Below are 23,258 nucleotides of genomic sequence, written 5' to 3' on the forward strand. Positions count from 1 at the left end.
AAAATAGCAACTTTAATTCAAGACAACGCGAATAAAGAGCGACAGGAAATAACAATTATTTGGTTTACTGCTAAAAGATAAATATTCACAATACTCCTCGATGGTAATATTTAGTGTTTACAGTCGTCACCCTTTCTCGCTCCTCCGATTAGCACAGTTGGCTACGTACGGTGCGAAAGAAGTTCAACATACATACAAACAAGAGCATAACAACACAACACACATGTACACGTTACAAGCACGACGTACCAAATACGACTTAATTGTCAAGATTTTCTCTCCAGTGTAACAAAGGGGTTTGGTTTCATTGAGATGTTTTGCAACCAAGTCTTGCCAAAAAGCGAAATATTATACAAAAATATAGAAAAAAAAACCCATGAAAAATATCTTCCTTGCTAATCTCCCCTCCAGAGCCAAACTCGCCAAATATTACGAACACAGTGCAAGCGTGTCGAGTCCGCACACAGAAACAAAAGCAGGAGATCAACATATGCGGTCTTCCAATTACGACGTCCTCTGTGATTTCACACAAGCGTGCGGAAAGCATTTCATTATGAGCTCAAAACGGAGAAGTAACCGAGAATAAATAAATGTTGTGGATTGCTATCCCAACATGCTGGGCATGTGCTGAAATGATAAGAACTTGGGCTCCGCACCTCCACATCAGCACGGTTGTCTATGTACGGTGCGAAAGAAGTTCTACGTACAGTTAGAAAAGTCACCTGCAAACTACTCAATTGGGAAAACACGTGGCAACATTACCACCTAGATTTCAGAATTAGCAGGACACTCCTGAGAAAAGTATCTTAAGACTCAGTGAGGCTTTTCCGGGTCAAATAATGTTGAAGAAATTGGTTTTTCTCCTCCATAAACCAGTGTTGGAGAGAAAATACACAAATTGCACATTATATAAACTCAGCTAACCCTGAATGAAAGCTAATCAAACGTAGCCAATATTGTGATGAGTTATGGGCGAGGCAGGCACGGCCCATGTCCAAGATACCGGCTGTGAAAGCCCCCATTATAACGCACGCTGTCAAAAACTCAACTCGTGCACTTTTTGCGAGGATTACGTTAAAACGCATTTTGAAGGTCTTAATTTACATAATCGCTTTGAAGAAACGCAAAGACGTAATTTCACAGGACAATCCTCCGCCATTTCCCTCACAGTGCCTCGTGACCATGTTAGTCAAGTGTGGCGGCCGCACTTTCCCATGCAAGGGGCCTGAGAGTCGATTACGATGAATACGTTGAAATGCTTTGCCACCGTTCAGTTGTGTTTCAGTTGTTTAATTGTCGCTGCGGGCATGTGGCCAGCGGCCCCAAAACCCCCACAAAAAACCAACAGCGCCGTGGATAGAATAATTACAGGACGATCATGCCGTGTTTGGATTTGAAATCTTTCACAAAATAGAAGGTTGGGGGTTGGGGCGGGCGGGAGAGGAGGGGCGGTTAGTTGATTTGGTAACGTTCTATATCCCACGGCGCAACGAAAATCAAAGGTGGGCTTCGGGTGCCACTAATTTGGCTTTTTTTTTTTATGATAAATGCTCTCAGTAATGTATGAATATTTCAATAAAGGTCCATCAACCCTGCACAAAAAGGGAATAACAAATGTCAATGTCAAAAGTCAAATTCAAAGGCAGGCACCAAGCTCCCTCTTTTTTTTGTTCTACTCTCTCCAAAATGAACTATTATCCAGCGGCACTGACACAGATAAAAAAAAAACCTAACACAAGGCTTGCAGTTACTTGCCCCTCCGAGAGGATTCGTGTTATGATGACATGATTACCAGACATGCCGAGCTCGTACACGGCTGGTAAAAGCAAATTCTCCCACAGTTTGCAAAGTCACAACTTGACCGAACAATGAGACAGCCATGGAAACCGAATGGTCTCTCCACCCCCTTCTTGGATTCGACTTGAAGGTACATACCATTCTGCGGTCAATATGAACGCTGTACGTGCAGCTGGTGAGCTCGTGCACATGGGTGTGTGTTTGCAACCCTGAGTGGCCGTCCGAGTTCGATTCCCGCTCATGGCCAACACCAGTGATGAATATCTGAACCGGTCCTGGGCCTCCCCTAGATCGACTCAGCCTCAAATTAGTATCTGGTGCGGTGTGTAAACATCGCCACTGGGGAGACAAAGGCGGCCGGGCGTGGTGCTGGCCATCCACCCCCTCGTGTGCTGTGCCGGCCGTCATAGGTGCTTGCTAACAGCACTTGTCCCAACAGCCTGTTCAGGCTATACGGGGGATATTTGTCTTAAAACCCTATCATGTTATGGTGTCTGCCTCATAACAGGGCATATTTATCCTATTTATCTTCATGGCAATATACTGCGATAGAAAATAACACTTTCACCCTTTGTGCGTGGTGACATTATTTAAAAGATTTGCTAATTGTCAGCAAAACTGTGACAATAGGAAAAGCACACATAGGGGTGAATACATGCTTGCTTGGAATATTTTTTAAATGACAAGAAGAGACACGTGAAATTGGGGGACGAACATCACGATCGCTATCATTACTGCGTTTCACACGTAATTTGGTAGAGCGTGTCGGTGCAAGGGAGGTGACGGGGAGAAAAGAAGTGCGAACGGGCGAGCGGAGAGGAGACGGATAAATGAAGCTAAGGCATATGTTGGGGACGAACGTATGTATGTTGAACTTCTTTTCCACTGTAAGTAGCCAACCGTGCTCATTGGAGGTGCGGGGGAGGGACAAACTAAACACAATAAGCAGTTCTAAAGAAATTAGTTTTCAATCTAGAGGATTTAAAAATGCGTAGCTCCAGTGGCTTCCTAATATCGCAAGGAAGAGCGTTCCAGATGGCAGCAGAAGCGCATCTGAAAGCGCGCGATGCGGTGACCGTCTTTGTTCGATGGTTAGCCAAAAGCCGCTGCGAAGATAGATGAACTGCAGCCACCTGATCCTGTCAGCGTGGAAAGGCCTTAATCATCTAGCAGTGGACTGAAAGTGGCTCATGATCAACACTGTAAGCATGGTCACAATTTAGATTTATAAAAGCATCTAAAACACGTGCGATCACAGCACACATCCGACACGCCAGGGGACAATTATTGCGATGTAATTCTATGAATTGTCACCATTCATAGTGGTCTGGATTTGATTCAGAAATTTAATGGGTTTTTTTTATTGTGGTGAATTAAGAGGCTTCAAGGTGCACCGGAGGTCAAGTGAACCTGTTACATACAACCTATACGAATAAACTGCCTTCCAAAGGACAAATCCAAATTTCTACAAAAGGCAATTTTATAAAAAATATATTTATATATCAAAGTGTGTATTGAGGTTCTATTGATCAACATTATCACTACAGGGAAAGTTTGCAAATAGTAACTGATTAAAGGCTCTGAGCAGCCTATAAATATTTAGATAATTATTAGAATGTGGCTTGCCAACACTGAATGACCGACTCGTATGAATGTTGGGGTTGATTGCCAAACCCACAATGTTGATAATTAGAGAAACTAAATTGAAAAAAAAATATATATATATAGAAAGCTTAACCAACCCCAGGTGGCTACATGTACTCGGATATCCTTTGCGACAGAGATCGCACACAGCAACAGATCTGATAAAGTTAAAATACAACATTTAAACTGTTAAGTAAAGTATGTGGGCTTGGGCAGGACACATCGTGGCTACAAGGGATGACGGTCAATGGCCAAGGAAAATGGAGCGGCATCCAAGTAATGGTACGCATCCGAGAGGACGTCCACCAGGGAGATGGAGTGAGAAAATCAGCTCATGTGCGCAGGTGCTCGGTAAATTGCTGCATCGCAGGATCATGAGAGACGGCGACGGCTGAAGGAGGCCTTCATCCAGCAGTGGATCAATCGTGGCCGATTCTGACGATGACGATGATGATGGAAGGAAACACGTAAATTGTGATACAGTACTGGAAAATGTGTCGTGGGTGGCGATGGCATGACACAAGATCTCAATATTACACAGCCGTGATGAGGAGAACCGTCAAAGGAGCTCATGCACACACATTTAGACGAGACCCGCGGGGCACGAGGCTTTTACGTTACGGAGCAGAGGTCACTGCTTAAGGAGCAGCCTTGCAACAGTTCCACAGGGTGGTAGGGTGTCAACCACAGAAGCAAGAGCTAATTAGACACTGAGCGCCAAGAACAAAGTTGAAAAACTGCAGATTTTCTCGACAGGCCCCTCGTGATGAGCATTATAACGGCACCATAAAGTGGAGCTGTAAGTTGTGAGTTCTAAGGTTAAGGACGGAAATATGTGAGATGAATTGCCTGTCATAACAACAAAACACTTCTGACGGTTTAGCTCGGCTTTTTAAGTTAGTCATTAATTTCTCCGAACCAAAAAAATGTCTTCGCATCATTTGGAAGTACAAATAGTACGGAAACTTCATTCCAGCGTTCACAAATCAATACTTGTATGGATAAAGATGGTAGTGTAAATACTTTTCTGCCAAACTTCATCTTGAATAAGGCCATGAAGATGTTCCTAAATGTTAAACTTTGTCTTTTACACCCAAAGGTCACTCTTGAAAAAGAGTCAGTTTCACTGTCTCAACAGGGTTATATAGTCTCCTTGATACATACAGGATACTGTGGTAGAACTAATAATCGTAAGACCAACAAGTGACCAGAGTTTCAATGTTTCCATATTAGTGTAGCCCCACACATTTTTACTTCATGGCAATAATCCTAATTTAAGAGACGGCCCCAGTTTTTCCCGGTTTTGGGCCAGCAGGGATTCTGCCCTAATATTTTTGTGCGCTCCCCTCTACTAAATCCTTTCCCATGAGTGGGCAAGTCCCTGGGCAGGTTGTAAAGTTGGCTCAGCAGGAAACGAGCGATGGAGCTCAAGCGAGCCTCTGACAACGCATCACAGCAGAGTAAACACTTGGACGCTAATGGATTTTTGGATCAGGCATCATCGTCAAGGAACATAAACCATTACACGAACTCCAATAATCCTCGCAGCGGCTTTAGGCTGGCCAACGAACAAAGACGGCCACTGCATCGCGCGCTTGCAGGTGTGCTTCTGCGGCCATCTGGAACACTCTTCCTTTACGATGTTAGGAAGCCACTATGCACTTTTAAATCTAGATTGAAAACTCATTTCTTTAGAAGTGCTTCTTGGGTACAGTTTGTTGTCCTCTCGCACCTCCGATTAGCATGGTTGGCTACCAACGGTGCAAAAGAAGTTCAACATACATGCATACATTACCGCAGGGCTGTGTGATGGTTACCAGCAAATCCTGAGATTATGAAGGCCAATCAGACTAAGCTGAGTGATTTGTACACGTTCGTCATATTCAAGACAAATAGTTGAAATGCAACCAAAGGGCTTTGGTGTTCTCCAAGACAGTGGGGACGCAACATCTTTTAACCCCTCTGGATTTTTTTAGGGCCAGTTATTATTTTTCCACTTCCTCTTGTTCCACCCTGGTAGTGGCTACACACCGCACATGAAAGAAGCACGCGACCCGGTGTGTTACCGAGCCCACTGCCAACAATTATTTGCAAACAACGTGCAAAGCGCGTGATTGCACAAGGTCGAATGTTAACATGTAGTCACAAAAAATTACCCACACACACACTGCGTCGGCCGGCAGAACCAGCCTGTGCTTACGCCACCTCCCCCTCTTCAGCCTCACCCACCTACTCATCCAGCAAACCCGTTGACCTCCCTCCAAACCATCCCCTCCACTCCTACCCAACTATTTATTTATTTTCCTGCCAACTACCCTAAGCCCATCCATCCCATCCTCCCGATCCATCATGCCACTGCTTTCTTTTCCTCCCGCAATTAAAATCCCCCTGCTTCCTGCATTCATGCCACAAACCCTTTACTCCCTCGAGCCCCATAGCTCACTTACAAGGATCCCTGGCGATGAAGTGTGGGCCGAGAGCGGGATGCGGCACCGTGGGGTTTGGTGTCCCCAGTAATTTGTTCTTGGCCATCTTGGTGTTGGCCTTGGCGAACTCCAGCCGCAGCGTCTGAGGGATGTCCGGGTCAAAACGAATTCCCTGTCAGGGGAACAAGTAAACCGCACCGCGTGCGTGAGTATTCAGACATCATGACACTGGGATTGATGTGCACACAAGATGACACGAAATTACATGAATCTGAATAACAGCAATGGCCTGTATTTACCTAGCAAAGCCTCAACGAGCCAAAAGACTATTTTTTCCTGAAAGATTCCACGTTGGCGGCTGTTTGGAATATGAGTGCTTTGGCTTGTGGGACAAAGTCACAAGGTACCCCCTCACAAATACGAGAGGGTAACGTTCAAAGTTCAGCACAGACAGAGTCAAGAATCCACGGCTGTTCTGCCGTCCCCTGGCCACCTTGTAGTTCGTGCCCAGAGGCAGAGTGTCGAACTCCGTCTGCGCGTCAAAATGTTGGGGAGGAGCGGCAGCGCGCGCGGGGAATGCGACACCAACGGAGGGTTTCGCTGGTGTGGCCGACACCGTTCAGGGTTGGGGAATTTCAATGAATTTTTTTCCACCTCGTGCTGGCATTTACACCCAAATAAGGCATCGATAGCAGATGGCGAGGCTGTTTACGTGGACGCTAAGCAGCCGGGTAATGCCAAATAAGAGCACAACGTGCCCTGCACATACATCTACTAAACACAAAAAATACAATATATATTAAGAGAATGACAATCCAAACATTTTCTGAACAGGATATTAAGTGTTGCCACAGATTCGCATTGTTTTGCAACATACTAAGTATTCTCTAATGCCCATGTATCCCAGGCATTTGCTTGCGGTGTTTTCATTCATATAGAAATTGGATTTGTCACACTCCAGGTATTTAAAAAGATGGTCTTGTTTTCTCTAATTTTATTGTACACGGCACCTTTTAAACTTTCTTTATGGCAACTGTACAACTGTTACTTTCTTACATGACGTTTTGTTCCATTTGTTAACGTACACACATGACACTTCAGAAGTCAACTATTTTTGGGTTTTTTTACGTTCTGTATCAAGACTCAATGCTACAGTCATCGCTATATTGCGTTGAAACGTGAAGGTCGACTCAATGAATTTGTGAGTCATCAGCAAGGCTTGAGCCCTGTTTCTTCTGTACTGACTTACAGGGCTAGCAAATCACACATGCTGATGTTCACTGTTTCCACATTTACAAGTTATATTGCCAGAACGAATTCCCTCCATCCAAAGTGTTTTAATATCATTGTTGCATTATTTATTTTATCGATTAACCTGACAAAGACCATTTGTGCTCTTCACAAAAAAAAGTCAAACTCTGAAAAATGTTACAAATATTCCACCAGTTAGAAACTCTTTTTGATGACCATAATGGGACAATGATATTGTGCATAAAAAACTTTCACAATTAAGCTTTCGATCTATTTTTTCTCAAAGATTGCCCTTGAAAAACACAACGTCTAAATGTGCTCTTACCTGGTGGTATTAAATGATGATTACGTCAAAACATGAATCAATTGAATGAGTTTAAAACTCATAGAATAATGTGATTGTGTACAGTATTTTAAAATAGCTGAGATGCTTAATGATTATTATCTCTGGGCTAGCCACTGAATCTTTTGGTTAGCCACCGCATCGCGCGCTTTCAGATGCACTTCTGCGGCCGTCTGGAACGCTCTTCCTTCCGATATTAGGAAGCCACTGCAGCTATCCACTTTTAAATATAAAAAACAATTTCTTTCGCACTGCTTTTGTGTTTAGTGTGTTGTCCTTCCCCCACACCTCCGATTAGCATGGTTGGCTACGTACGGTACAAAAGTTCAACATATTATCATCAGGTACCCCAATTTTTATTTTCTTTCACAGCTCAACTTCGGAACTCCGTCACAACCCTCATGTAACCCAACTCGATGATAGAGGTCCATCATCTCTCACCCACTATCCTCCGTCCAGTTGTCGTTTAATGCCGGCCACATTGTGTTACATGTCTCGGCTTCTTCTTAGCAACTACAATACAAAAAATAAAAATGCGAAAATATTTGTGCAGTCTACAATATCGAACGATCGTTCGTGTGGTTGAGACAGTGCACGGCACTGTTCTTGTGACCTTGCAATAACACATATATCAACAGTGCTACACGGCGCGGCTTGCACTGTGTGCCATCGCAAAGAATTTATAAAAGAGTAAATCTCTTCAGAAGTCAATTAGCTGAAGGTGGCCGGGTGGCTCAGGGATCAGATCAGTGAGCCAGCACCACAGACTGAGATCCTGGGTTGGAATACGGACAGACACCCTTGATCAAAGTGGGTTCTTGTCGATAGTTTCATCCCAATCACCAATAGGCAGCATAAAAAAAAAACTCAAACCCAACACATTCAACAATCACTTCGTATGGTGTATTCCAACATCTTAGACTTAAAAAAAATTAGGTTTAATTGACACGTGACGAACTGTCATCGCCAAGAAATAAAATGTGCGTTCTTGGTGTGGATAACGAGGCGTGACCAAGTGACTTCAGAGGATGGTGCACTGCTAGCTGCAGAGTTCTGACGTCAACTTCTTCATTTTATGACAATATGCAAATCGCAGGATTGAAATACAGTTGCAATAAAAGCTAAATCATGTTTTTTCCAAGGCAACTGATAGCTTAGACGAACACGAGAAATTACTTTTCACGACGGCGCAATGTATTTGAGCAAGTTAATTGTACAATCACACAAGCAGCAAAGAAGCGCATTTATATATTTATTTACCAGAAACTACCCAAGAGGCCAGCAGACAGGAAGCCCTTGGAAGGAGCTATTTGGAGACGCTGTTTTTGTGCAGGGACACAAAGTTACCATGCACCTGAGCACCGCACACTCGAGGGGTCTCCCAGAGTTCACAGCTTTTCAATCGATCTCCTCCTGGCTGAATTCAAGCTCAAAGCGTAGAGGTTCTGTTGATTCGGCGCAGAGGCACAGGACGGTTATCCCACTGAGCCACTAAACCACAATAAAACGCAGGTAATAATGTTCTGTTAGAGGAAGTACTTCAGTTTATAAATTACTTTTGAAACGCCTGCATTAATGAACCCAGTGACCTACAGAGTGGCCTTGGGTTCTTTTGGTGTCGGAGGTTTGATTTTGCGGGCTGTCACAGAGGCCCTTAAAATAATTGCGCAACGACTGTCCGTCCGCTTGCCACTTGGGACTCTGTGATTGGAGGCTGGTTTTAAAACATCTCGCGGCAGGTTGGTGACCTATTCAGGGGATGATTTATCACCTAGCTCCTTGCACACACGATGTCATTTTTTCACAGATTTCAGTAAATGATACCTCATGCATGGAAGTAACGAAATGTATCAACTACGTGGGTTTTTTATGTTGTCAGTATGGTCTGCCAGGGTGTTATGAGTATATTTTTTGCTCCTGTTGAAAGAGATATAAAATAAGGTCACAGATGAAATTCGTAAGTGCACATAGGTTCAGCGTACTCAATCTAATTGTTAATCAGATTAAAAAACATCAAGCCACATGCTGTCAGGGCAGGACTATTAATGATTCCACACAAATGTAGAATTAGTGATGACATTCACAGCACTTCTTTGTTTGAAAAAGAAAAAAACAGACAGATATGAAGTGCACATCTGCAAACATTCTAGGTTATTTTAAACTCTGCGCTGAGACCAAATTTCACCCTCAATATTCACCTTCTCATAAAGGATCAGAAAACAAAAAAAATGACCCCACAGTGTGCCAGGTAGGGCCACATTCACAAAGAATATGATGAGCCTTGTGCGTTCAAGCTCTCCACATGATTGAGCAAGGCATTATTGTAAACACACTCTATAATGTAATAGTGCTAATCATAAATTGTGAGTTCTCATATTTCGCAAAATTCATGCAAAACCGAATATTAAAAAATGGGTAAAAATTTGAAGAAAACATTGAATCATGATTTTTCCAACATAATATGACTAGTGGCTACTTAAACATTGAAACATATTACAGCATGCATTACACACATTTAAGGCATCATGCAAGGCAATTAATGGAAAGTAATGTTTTTTGTTTGTTTAATGAATGAGACAGCTATTAAGACTGAACAAAAAAAACTAAAAATATACTTAACAGTTTATTTATTTTTTACAAAACAACCTATATTTATTTGACGAGGGCGTGCTGTAATTCAGCACGAGGTGGGAGGGGCAGTCGTTCTCGGCAGATCTTCCAAACCTGCTGGGCTGCCACGTGGCCAGGAGATGGCAGCACAACAAAGTGTACCAAATCCATCTGTGTGGAAACTTGCAGTGTTATCCCCTCGTACGTGTGTACGTTTTCTCTGGGCCCTATACCTCCCCTCCCATAAAAGCCAAACCCAAATGTATAAATCGGCCAAACATCTCAATCCAGGACCCTCCCCTCCACCCCCCGTACTGAAAAAAAGAGTCTCAAGACACAGCAAGAATTTTATGGAGAATCAAAGGGAATTATTTTGAAAAAAATGTGTTTAATCTTACACGTCCATGAATGCTCATTTTTGTGACATAACTATCATCGGACAACAAATATGCAATCATGCATGAGTCAAGGCAGTCGTTTACGTACTAACATGTTGAGATGAGAAGCGATCGAGCACATGTTCACACTCGTTGATGGTGAACATCTATGGTGAGCTCTGGGGAAGGGTCTGCTCATCGGTAGACATGCTGACCCTTAGCAGTACAACATTTCCAAGTCCGAGTTTGAGGAATCTTAGTCCGGTTTTGTGGGTTACGTGTCTCTTGGTGAAGCGTGCTTGTTGCCGTTTTGTTGATGTGGCGTTCACAATGAACGACATCTGATAAAGAAGGTGTCGCGGTTTTTAAAATCAGGCTAAAGATGCATTTTATAATCTCTTTTATAGAATTTGAAGGAATGTTTATGCTTTGTATTGTTTCGTGTAACTTTAATTGTATCGACGCAATGCTACGTTGACCTGTGAAATGCTCTGTGACGATTTTATTGTGAATGGTGGCATATTCGATAAAGCTTAATTGATTTCAACAGAGCGAAACGACGTTACTTTGGAGTGCAAATTCACAACGGCAACTCCACAAGCCACTACAAACGGCCGCTACAAACGCACACGCAGGATCGTTACCGGGCAAGTCGACGGCTCGTCTTGCCAACGAGGTGTGCATGTCACTTCAAAAACAAATGGCACGTCACAAGTAGAAAAAAAACCAACCCTCCCCCCCATCATGTGGGCGGTGCGAAATCAGAATGAAAATCTTTATGTATAACTGGAGGAATCCGATGAGCTTATGAAGCTCTTTTTCACAGATGTCCAGTAAGGGCAGGTCAGAACGTTACAACAATAACCTAAAACAGGTAAGGCCCACTGAGCTATTAGATTATTTTTCAGAAGCGACTTGGCCACAAATGATTGCTCAACGAAGTGGCTTATTACGTGGAAATTTATAGCAGCCAAAAACTCTAAATGCGTGTCGATTCTAAATGTGGCGGGGACAACCAGAGCACCCGGCGCAAAAATCAATGTGGCCACGGGGGGAAAACTCTAAAATATGTAGGCGTCAGGGTCGGGATCGAACCCACGAGCTCCTGCATACCAGGCGAGGGCATTAAGATCGCCACCCCATATGTTCAGCAGCGACATGGATTGTGGTCATTGTCAATATTGTGGGATGGCATCGGCATGGGGAAGCCTGTAGTAAAAATGTAAACATTTTCGCAAAGGGGTAATTATACAAGGCGTTCGCCAGGGGCGCTTTGATGAACGACACCCGTCGAGGGGTGCTCACCATCACCTTCGGCGCACAAGCACCGAGCGCTAACAGCGAGCGGTATGTGTCTGTGTGTGTGTCTCCGTGTCTGTGTTTTGTCTCTCTCTCAAATTTAGCACTCTTTGGAAGAACGTTAATCAACCAGGTAGGGTTTCATCTTCTTGGTTCTTTCGGTAAAGTCACGTAGAATGGAAATAATAAAATAAAAAAAATAAAAAAAAATTATCGCGACGTTTTATTATGTTTTATTTTCATTATTTTATTATTTCCATTCTACGTGACTTTACTGAAAGAACCAAGAAGATGAATCCCTGCAGTCACGAAAGCTTTAAATCGAAACCAGGTAGGGTGTTGACTGTTATGTTAGCCTACTTACTCTCTGTGTTGTATTGCATCATATTTCTGAGTTTACTAGGTTTGTTTTTCTCTTAAATTCGTACCTGATGATGATTGCTTGTGTTGCAATTGAAACGTCGTATGCTATTATTCAATTTGTTTTCTTTCTACGTGACTCTACCGAAAGAACAAAAAAAGTTATTCCTGCAGTCACAAAAGCTCCAAATCAAGTTTAGAGCGCTCGCACCGAGCCCTCACATGAGCGCGGCGTCCAGCAGCTCGTGACGGTGCAGCTGGCAGCGACAGCCGCTGCTCAAAGTGCTCGGCCCAAAATCAATCCGACGGCGAACAACCGACGATCAAGACCTGGCCGCTCGTTTGACGTTCAATTGTTGAACTGTGAAAAACCGAAGCGACTATCAATGACCGCTAGGACCCCAATATAACGATGGGTGCCACAATAAATTGTCATCCGAAGCCGCAAGGAATTTATTGTTGAGTGCACTCAAACATCAATCGAGCTACAAATTAATCATCGCTTGAGTCCACTTATGCCGGGGTGCACCAGTGGAAATGCATTCAACTGCAGTGATACCACCGACTGTGTGAAGGTTGTTTCCTGTGCTCTGTCTCACGAGGAAGAAAAACAACACAATCATGGCAAAGCTTGGCCACGCAGCTTTCGCCAATCGCTCAGAACTTGGGTCGGCGTAAATGAAGTGTGAACAGACCCAAAGAAGCTCTTTTTAATCACGAGCCAAAGTCCCAGCAAAACACCTTACTCGACAGCGAACCACTTGACGTCAAGGCCAGCAGACGCGACCTTATAAAGGAACGTGCCAAGTGCATGTGACGTGTGCATCCAACCGTACTCACATTGAGAGCATTTTTTGCTGCCTCTGCTTCCGATCTGCTGTCAAACATCGCAAATCCTACGGGCTGCAACGCAGAAAACAACAAACACATTCACCGATGCATATTTTATACGTCATTAAATAATTCAGCATTGGCTGCAAGTGTGGTTTTGAATATTTATATTTGAGTGCGGGGCAGTACAAGACTTTGTAGTTTTACTATTCACAGAGAGGATATACAATGCTACATTAGCGACATAAGCGATATCGCAAGTGTGATGTCTCACTAACAGATGGTTCAGTTTGCAACACGTGCTACCGGGCAAGCATGGTACGGAATGTTTAAATGTTACTCAACTTTCTTGGGCAAGACAGTGCTGTGTACAAGATTGAAAAGTGGTGCGGGCTTAAGTTTTGAGCATTGCTTTATCAGCGCAAGATGTATGGAAGGAAGTGGGTGGATGTGAATGATGTCATTGGAAATTTGTAGAACGTCACATTTTACCTTAAGAGATAAAGGGCAGACACAAGCGTTTGTCCAGATGGGCAACTTATCTATTCGGGATAGACTTTAAAGACAAAGAGCTCATATATATAGCCTCTTAACAGAATGTTGGGGTAACTGCTGTTTGCGAGTACCAACACCACACCCAGCTGCCTTTGTCTCCCCAATGCTGATGTTTACACACCGCACCAGGTACTCATTTAACGCTAAGTCAACCTAGTGGAGGCCCAGGACCGGTTAAAATATTCACCACTGTTATTGGTCATGAGCTGCAATTGTACTTGGGTTTCTCGGTGAATAGCAGTACGCTAACCACTGCGCCACCGCTCCGCAACACATTAGAGTTCGACGATACTGCTGTGCACACGCACATAGCCATGAGCTCAGATGTAATAAGACTGCTTGCCTGCTGAAGTCACATCGTGCAAGTTAAATGCTAGTTGAAAGTTAAAATGTGAATATCACCCATGGTAAGTTGACAATCACCTGCTGCAGTACATGTGCTGTGAAGAAGGACGACTGGCCGAAAATCTAGATTTGAAGCTTTCGTGACCGCAATGATTCATACTCTTAGGTTTTTTCGGTAAAGTCACGTAGGTAAAAAAATAATAGAATAAAATAATAATAAGTGAATTTAATCAATTAAATCACGACGTTTCGGAGGCAACACAAGTCTCCGTTTTCAGGTGGGACCTTGACAGCTAAATTTACTGTAAATTTTACTGTAAAAGACGGAGACTTGTGTTGCCTCCGAAACGTCGTGATTTAATTGATTTATTTTCATTTATTATTATTTTATTTCTATTATTTTTTACCTACGTGACTTTACCGAAAAAACCTAAGAGTATGACTGCCCGAAACATCAAGTAGTTTTTTTTTATAACTACAGAACTTAACTTAAACATAACTTTAATGTCACATAATTTGGTTGACAATGTCTGCGTACACGTTAAACGACTTTTCTTTTTGTTATTGACAAATGTAATGTCGTAGAGTCGAATAACATTTGATAAACACGTGTCCTGTATCATGATTGTCAGATGGGAGAAATTCAATCTGCTTTCCAAAGTACTGAATGTCAAACACACACACACACACGAAACAATAACACGTGAAAGCTCAACAAGATTCTTAATTGCGTCCACAAAGTGCAATATTCCTTCTGGACCCCGTGCTCATTCTCCGCAATATTCACGTTTTGTTGTATTTTTGTTTTGACGCTGCGTTCACGCGCCACGGATCTCGCTCGTAAAATAGCCGGGCAACTGGATAAACGGGGCAATCCGTGAAACGTGCAAAATTGACGTGAACATCAAATTAAGACTATAACTGATACTTTGCGTTGCGGAGAACTACGTAGGTCGACTAATCTATATAGAGCGCGTACTGGTGCGATGCTTAACAAAAAATACAGACATTGTTGGAGAATGAATAATTCTTTAATTGTATGGGTGCGCGTTATGTATCCTGTACAGTTTCAAAGTGACAGAATCAGCTCTGTGCTGATGGAGTCAGCTATGAATCACATCCCACCTATTGTACCCCCCCACCATGGCCGATTAGAGGGCATTATTTGACGAGAGGCAAGCTGCATTGTGTCTCAAGTGACATCTGTAGCCTCTGTTATCGCTTGCACAGGCCTGGCAGGAGAGAAAACACAGGCAAGGTGCCGACAGCGAGGGTCTATTACTGGCACAAGCGCATGTATGCCACGCACAATCGTGCATGCACACACAAAGGGAAAAAAAACAAGACAAACATTCCCCGTATAGCCTTAACAGAATGTTGGGGCAAGTGCTGTTAGCGAGCACCTATGAAGGCCGAGACGGCACACGAGGGGGTGGGTGGCCAGCACCACGCCCGACCGCCTTTGTCTCCCCAGTGGCGATGTTTACACACCGCACCAGGTACTCATTTAAGGCCGAGTCGACTTAGCGGAGGCCCAGGACCGGTTCAGATAATCGTCACCGGCGTTGGCCCTGAGTGAGAATTGAACTCCGGTCGCCAGATTTGAAGCGCAGTGCACTAACCGCTGCGCCACCGCTCCCCATAAAAGAGCACACACAAAGGAACACACATCGTCACATGCGCACAGATAGACACGTTGCACACACACACACGCAGAGATTAACACACAATATACGCACACAACACATGCACACACCGATTAACACATGTACACAGAGATGACCACATGTAGACAGAGATGACCACATGTACATACACACACACAACACATGCACACACTCATAATGCACATACGGCACTCAGGTTCCTGCCAGCTTTTATGGGAAAAGGGCAGCATGAGAACCAACAGGGGGCTTTTGGCCGAGCAAAACAATGCTCAGTCAGCCAGCCAGCTTGACCTTTCTGTTCCATGGGCTAGGTCTTCTCTACCCATCTCTTTGTGCGTGCTATACTGTACATTTCAGTTGATATTACCAGGAATAGCCCACTGAGCTATTAGCTTATTTTTCAGAAGTGACCTGGCCACAAGTGATAGCCCAACAAAGTGGCTTATCACGTGGAAATTTCTAGCTACCAAATACTCTTCACGCGCGTTTCTAATGTGGAGGGACAAACCGGCGGAGGTCCCAGAGAAAAATCTCCGCAACCACAGGAAGAACATGCAAATTAGATTTGAAGCTTTCGTGACTGCAAGGATTCATATTCTTGGGTTTTTTCGGTAAAGTCACGTAGGTAAAAAATTTAAATTAAAAATTACAATTAAAATAAAATCTTTTATTTTAATTTAAAATGTTTACCTACGTGACTTTACCGAAAAAACCCAAGAATATGAACATGCAAACTCCAAATATATAAGAGTCAGGGTTGGGATCGAACCAACGACTCTCCTGTATACCAGGCGAGGTAGTTAACATCTCGCCACCGTGGCGCCATATACAGTGGCCTAAAATTCAAGACATGTAAGGTTATTTAATTTATTTTAATAAATCACATAGGGTCATTTACATTTTTAAAAATAACTATCCAAACTGACTTCCATTACCATTTATGCATGAATTATCTTTTGAAATGGATTAAGGACTTTTGTTTGAAGATTCCAGCTGTAATCTTTGAACATTTGGTACTGAGGTTTTGTCTCAATTCATTCAGGATTATCACGTAGGCTTTCGCGGCAAAATATTATCTGTAATACTTAAGAATGAAACAGGAAGATTTCTCAATAAATTTGGCTGTCGCCTGATGATACTAGTTGTAATTATTGGCAAAACTAGAATTGTAAAAGTTGTGGGTTTACTTTCCAAAACACCGGTGTGTTGTACTAGTAACGAACTGGCATGTTTTTTACGTGATAAACCTTACTAATTGGCTGTGTCGGGTGGTGATGGGTTTAACGACACATTTATATTTACGCGACTTCACCCAAAAACACCTGTACTATGGATATAATTCAGGATTCTTGGTCGAGTTTTGCCAACGACGGATTTGAGGTAACCTCACGGGAAGAAGAAACACAGACAGTGATACTGTAATGATAATAGATCAAATATTAACTTAAAGATGAAACAACTTGGTTTTAATTCCAGTGGTAAAATACATGAAAAAGCCCTATGTGTCCTGACTTTTCGGCCACCCTGTATATATATACACACACATAGACACAGCGGTAGAAATGGAACTGCAGAAGTCCCTATATCATGAGTGACCATCGCATCGATTATTTAGATTATTTTGCTGCTATACATTACTACATGATAAGCCACTTCGTTGGGCTATAATTTGTGGCCAGGTCGCTTCGGGAAAAGAAGCAAAGAGCTCAGTGGACTTTACCTGGTAAGATAAAAAATAGTTTATTTGTATATATTTTTAAGTGATTTGCTTAACCTTCCTACACTGTGCACTCCTATCGCGTTTTTGTATTGTTGGTTGTTGTAATGTCGGATTCCTCCAGTATAAATAAATATTCTGATTCTGATATGAAACCTATTTGCGTCCCGTAGCAGCCGATGGTAACTCCCATTGCAGTATGGGAAGAGCAACTGCTGTGATAGTCGCCAGTGTACACGTGCCGTGCCCTAGAACCACGCAGAGACGAGGAATACTACAAGGGCTGTTGCCCTTTATGAAACACTGTTACACCCAACACTCTCGGCTCACACCAGAGGTAGAGGTGCTCTCGATCTCGATCCTTTACCCCGGACACTGAACGTCATCTGGTCCTGCCCTCGGCTATCCTTTGGGGCTCTCTCACTCGTCTGCCCGGAGCGGGGGTTCATCCAACACCGCCCGGCGACGAGGAGGGAGAGACACCTTGAGGGAGAGACACCTTGCAGGCGATCCTTTCCCTGGCCCCCCACAACGACCCGGCCTTCGTCACGGGGTCCCCCTTAAGAACCCCTTTGGCGGCTCCTCCCCCCAGCTAGGACCCGACCTTTGTTCCCGAAGGTAACTCACACCTGCTTCTGTTGGCCCCCTCATGGCTACTCACAATGCTCCTCTACACGTGTTTGGTGTAGGTGCCGTTGTATACTGGCCCAGTTCGACCGCAGTGTGTACATGTCAACTTGGGGGGGGGGGGTGCGGATGGGGGTGTAGCGGTGGCTGACATTAGTGGCGAGTGGCAACGCAACCAGTCGTGAGCACCCCCCCCCCCCCATTCACCGAATCCGCATTGAGCAGCGTGGCGAAGTATGGTCAACGACCCCCCCCCCTTAAGGAGTGACACAACATCGGCGAAGAGGCCTTGTCCAGCAGTGGAGTTGCAAAGGACCGTTGCACTCTAGATAGGAAAACTAAACCAACTTGAGGTGGACAAACTCCCATAAACATCGTTGATACAGTGCGGTATTTACAAAACAGAATCCAGTTTGTGCTCTGGCAAATTCCTCTGTTAGGAACATTTCTTATAAATGTGGAAGGTCGGTTAAGTGCTGTGTAATATAACAAGCAGCCCCCGCCCCCTGTGTAACGTGCGTGTGTGTCGGTGTGTGTGAGTGTGTGTCTGTGTGTGTTAGTGTGTGTTAGTGTGTGTCTGTGTGTGTTAGTGTGTGTCTGTGTGTGTCTGTGTGTGTTAGTGTGTGTCTGTGTGTGTTAGTGTGTGTCTGTGTGTTAGTGTGTGTCTGTGTGTGTCTGTGTGTGAGTGTGTGTGTCGGTGTGTGTCTGTGTGTTAGTGTCTGTATGTGTGTGTCGATGTGTGTCTGTGTGTTAGTGTCTGTATGTGTGTGTGAGTGTGTGTCTGTGTGTTAGTGTCTGTATGTGTGTGTGAGTGTGTGTCTGTGTGTTAGTGTGTGTCTGTGTGTGTTAGTGTGTGTATGTGTGTGTGAGTGTGTGTCTGTGTGTGTTAGTGTGTGTCTGTGTGTGTTAGTGTGCATCTGTGTGTTAGTGTGTGTCTGTGTGTGTTAGTGTCTGTATGTGTGTGTGAGTGTGTGTTAGTGTGTGTCAGTGTGTGTGTGTGTGTCTGTGTGTGTGTCTGTGTGTGTGAGTGTGTGTTTGTGTGTTAGTGTGTGTTAGTGGGGAGCGGTGGTGTAGCGGTTAGCGCGCTGCGCTACGAACCCGGCAACCCGGGTTCGATTCCCGCTCACGGCCAACACCAGTGACAATAATCTGAACCGGTCCTGGGCCTCCCCTAGGTTGACTCAGCCTCAAATGAGTACCTGGTGCGATGTGTGAACATCGCCACTAGGGAGACAAAGACGGCCGGGCGTGGTGTTGGCCACCCACCCCCTAGTGTGCTGTGCCGGCCTTTATAGGTGCTCGCTAACAGCACTTGCCCCTACAGCCTGTTAAGGTTATACGGGTGATCTTTGTCTTTGTGTTAGAGGTGGGGTGGTGGGGGTGTTCTCCCCCTCTTTTCATACAAAATGAGTCAACCTGCTCTCATCCCACAAGTGAGGCATGGGCTTGCACTTCAGAGTGCTCCTAGAGACGACTCACAGCTGCTCAAACCACGTGACGGTTTAACCTTTACATCGCTGGCCATTCTCGACGCCAATACCGCCCCCATATAAACACTTTGATAAGAAACTAAATAATATATGTTTTTAAATATATATTATAACTGAGTACCAATTACAATCGCATCATTATAAAACGCTTTGAATACAGATGAACAATATTTAACATCGAGCGCCTGTAATATTCCAAAGCTATGAACAGAGGCACATACGGTATATATTTGTCTCTGTTCTACGAAATTATAAACAAAAGATCAATGCGGAAACACAACAAAATATGTTGAGCGTGAGCAATGCTTCAAAGTTAGATTGTGTGTGCGCGAGTATGCCTTTCAATTTAAACAAACAACTCCCAACTACAAAAGACACATGTAACGCATTTACTAATACCCTATAATGAAAATGATAACTGCAATAAAACATGGGTGTCCATCGCTATCAATTTGTTTGCAGAAAAGCTTATTACTTAGACAAACGATTTAATCTTGACTGAAAGCTTTCGTGACTGCAGGAATTCATATTCTTTGGGTCTTTCGGTAAAGCCACGTGGATCTATCTATGAAACTATTTAATGTAATCTCCCAGGCCTGTATACGACCTCACTCACACCACAGGATTTCAATTCATGCAATGCTCTGCCTATCTGCCTCTGAAACTCAACTGCACTTGTCTCAGCTTGAGCAATAACCCTTCAAAAGCAAAAAGATATTACATTTGAGCATATGCACATTTTTGAAGACTCGCGGTAAAAAATAAAGGTACGAATTTTTGCATTTGATGTCATTACTTATGTATTCAAGAGCAAGATTAATGAACTTCAACTGTCTGGGCCACTTTGCTTTCGTGCTAGATCACCACTTCTGGGCTCTGCATATAGGCATTACTATTCCTCCAGCTAATTAACGGGGGTTTCAGGGAACTACTTCATATCAAATTCAGCTTCATCATCAAGTGCGGTCCATGTGTCAAAAAAAAACCCAGCCCTGATACAAAAAATGAAATGTCCCAAAATGCAGCATCATTGTCCGACGATATACAGCAGGATGTCATGAAAGCCACATGTTTCTGTGAGAGGGTACATGTGCCATTGCACGCTAGAGTTTGTGTGGCTTTGGATGCACGTGTCCCTGCGCATGTAAAAGGTGCGTCCATGAATGTGTGTGTGTGGTCTTTTTCTTGTGGGGAGCAGAAATGTAGCAGTTAGTGCACTTGCGCTACGAACCCTGAGATCGATTCCCGCTCACGGCCAACACTAGTGACGACTATCTGAAGCGGTCCTGGGCCTTCCCTAGGTCGACTCATTCTCAAACGAGTACCTGGTGTGTTGCCTAACACATCAACATGGGGAGACAAAGGCGGCAGGGGGTTGTGCTATACACCCTTGTGTACCATGACGGCCTTCATATGTGTTCGCTAACATCACTTGCCCCAACAGTATGTTGAGGCTATACGGGGGATCTTTGTCTTTGTGGTCTCTTTATCCAATTTAAAAACAACCGTGCTATTGCCGTCACGTCGTAAAGATGATGGATCCCCCGCAGAGCAGTCTGGGCTCAGAACAACTCACTGCATTTGAGAACCTGGCTTAATCACAGGTGGCTGCCTGAACTTGAACCCAAGGATTCAACGGTTGCAGTTCAGCGCTCTGACCTTTTATCCACCGTGCCACCTTGTCGTGCCTCTATATTTCTGCGCGAAGAATGGAGCGAAATAGAATCAGAATCTTTATTTAGACCGGAAGAATCCGATGAGCAATGAAGTTATTTTTCACAGATATCCAATAGAAGTGGGTCAGCATGCTACAGATTATTTGATTATTTGGCTTATTATTTGGATAAGCCACTCTGTTGAGCTCTCCTTTATGCCATGTCGCTCATGAAAAACAGGTATATAGCTCAGTGAGCCTTTCCTCGTAAAATAAAAAAATATTTTAGTTCATAAAATATTTTTTATTTTATTGTGTGTGCTGATCTCATCGCTCCATCTCTCTGGAGGTGGTCCTGCCGGGTGTTTTCTTCTTTGGCTGCCATTACATCATCAGATTCATCCGTCAGCTGTCATCCCTGCTAGCAATGCGTTTTGCCTAAGCCTACAGTCTTTACTCCTTCTACACATGTTTTCATAACGCGAATTGGATATAACGCGATTGGGTGAACAGAGCTAATGTCGCGCGCGTAGGAACAAGCGTGGCCGCCTTAGTGCAGAATCCCACAAGGAGCGATGCTGATGGATGCTTCTAGATGCTACCCATGCACCTCAGTCTTTGTTCAGCCAGCATACGCATCTCACAGACTGTGTTTTATCCTAGTATTATATATTATTGATTATAACACGATGTTTCCATTATGTGGTGTTCTTCAGGAATGCAACTACCGCATGATAGAACAGACCGTAGTTACTGTTAGAAATAGTCCGTATGATGTTTCATATTTGCATTTGTTCTTTGATCCACGTGTTCAGGTGTCGCTCTCTCAGCAATTCCAAGAAAGCTTCCCTCCACGCCTCTTTGCGTACTTGTTCAGTTATCGTTCAATCTTCCTTGCACACGTTTCTGATCAATAGGTTAAAACTGTAGTTGCAGGATATACGTTAGAGCAATAAATCGATACAATGGCTGTGATTTTAGCAGTAATTAGTATAGTAGACTATGATTGCATTAAGGTACCATCGCATTGCTGTATAGTTGTGAACGTCATATAATTGGTGCAGTAAACTGTAATGGCAGTAGGTATATTTACCAACCTGCACTGGTTTGCCATGGTGATATATGGTTGAATTGGCATCCGATTGCACTTTTTAAATTCTGCCAATATACAGATAATTGGAAAAATATGGAAAGAAACACTCAATTGTAACCGACAACAGGAAGGGTTTACTGTTATCTTTTATGGATAAAAGGAATAAACCACTAGATAACATGTTTAGAGTTATGCTTAACGCACAGTATTTTTTGTAGGAAAAAAGTACTGCCTGAGACGTGTCTCTGACTGTGTGCGTGGGGAGCGGTGGTGCAGTGGTTAACTCACTGTGCCAAAAACCCGGTAATCCAAGTTCGATTCCTGCTCATGACCATAACAGTGGCGGATATTTGCACTGGTTCTGGGCCTCTCCTAGGTAGACTGAGACTTAAATTAGTACCCCGTGCGGTGTGTAAACATCAGCACTGGGAAGTGCTGTTGGCCTACCCACCCCATGTGCTGTGTTGGCCTTCACAGGTGCTCATTAACAGCACTTGCCCCTACAGTCTCTTAAAATACTATACGCGGGACCTTTCTTTTCATGTGTATACACCTCAGGGAGGTCATGCACACTGTGTAAATGCCACGATTACGCACACACTACCCTTTTGCTAAGTCACGTGTTACATTGTTTTTAGGACCAATCTAACACTCCGTTTTTAATCTACCATTACGCTATAACACGCATCATTTTGCAATGTCCAGAAATACCGGAGACGTCGTTGTGCCTCCCTAGTGTTGTGTGCTCCCCGCATCACGGCCAAGTAAGGAACATGTGAAAGAGAGGGAGTTGAGTGGATACAGCCATCCAATTATCCACGAAATAATTTAATTACCTATGTTCAACGGACATGCATTCGAATGTCTTAAGCTTGCGCGTGTACCCACGAGTGTGCATGTACAATTAGACACGCACAATCTCACACGCGCAGGCCCATAAGGTATGCTCCTCCTAAGAAAATTACTTTTTTTTTATTACGTGAAAATTTGGTGAGCATTAAATAGTGGCAGTGTAAAATAGTGGGCTAGTATCATCTCGTGGGGGTGTTTTCAAAACGTATTAACGCAACCGATTTCATATGGGAAAATATTTCGCCACGGTTTCTGTTCAAAATAAAAGTGTGCAAAAGCGTATGTTTACCAAGTACTATACAATAACATCGGGTACAGTT

The 23,258-nt window shown here is 43.7% G+C and overlaps 1 protein-coding gene across 4 annotated transcripts in view; it reads right to left on the minus strand.

Annotated features, from left to right (window-relative positions):
- The window catches only part of LOC144954176 (RNA-binding protein, mRNA-processing factor 2a-like), a 78,509-nt gene that overhangs the window by 11,286 nt on the left and 43,965 nt on the right, over positions 1–23,258 (minus strand). For all 4 annotated transcript variants that reach the window (XR_013641084.1, XR_013641078.1, XR_013641083.1 and 1 more), the window contains 2 exons: positions 12,948–13,010; positions 5,889–6,039 (listed from right to left, as the gene is read on the minus strand). Coding sequence is in view for 1 of the 4 variants with exons in the window: in XM_078884742.1 (XP_078740868.1) it covers positions 5,889–6,039; positions 12,948–13,010 (214 nt within the window). In the remaining 3 variants the exon portion in view is untranslated. The remainder of the gene's footprint in view (positions 1–5,888; positions 6,040–12,947; positions 13,011–23,258) is intronic.

Source organism: Lampetra fluviatilis, chromosome 3 (assembly GCF_964198595.1).
Source record: "Lampetra fluviatilis chromosome 3, kcLamFluv1.1, whole genome shotgun sequence".
In the NCBI taxonomy this organism is placed as follows: Eukaryota; Metazoa; Chordata; class Hyperoartia; order Petromyzontiformes; family Petromyzontidae; genus Lampetra; species Lampetra fluviatilis.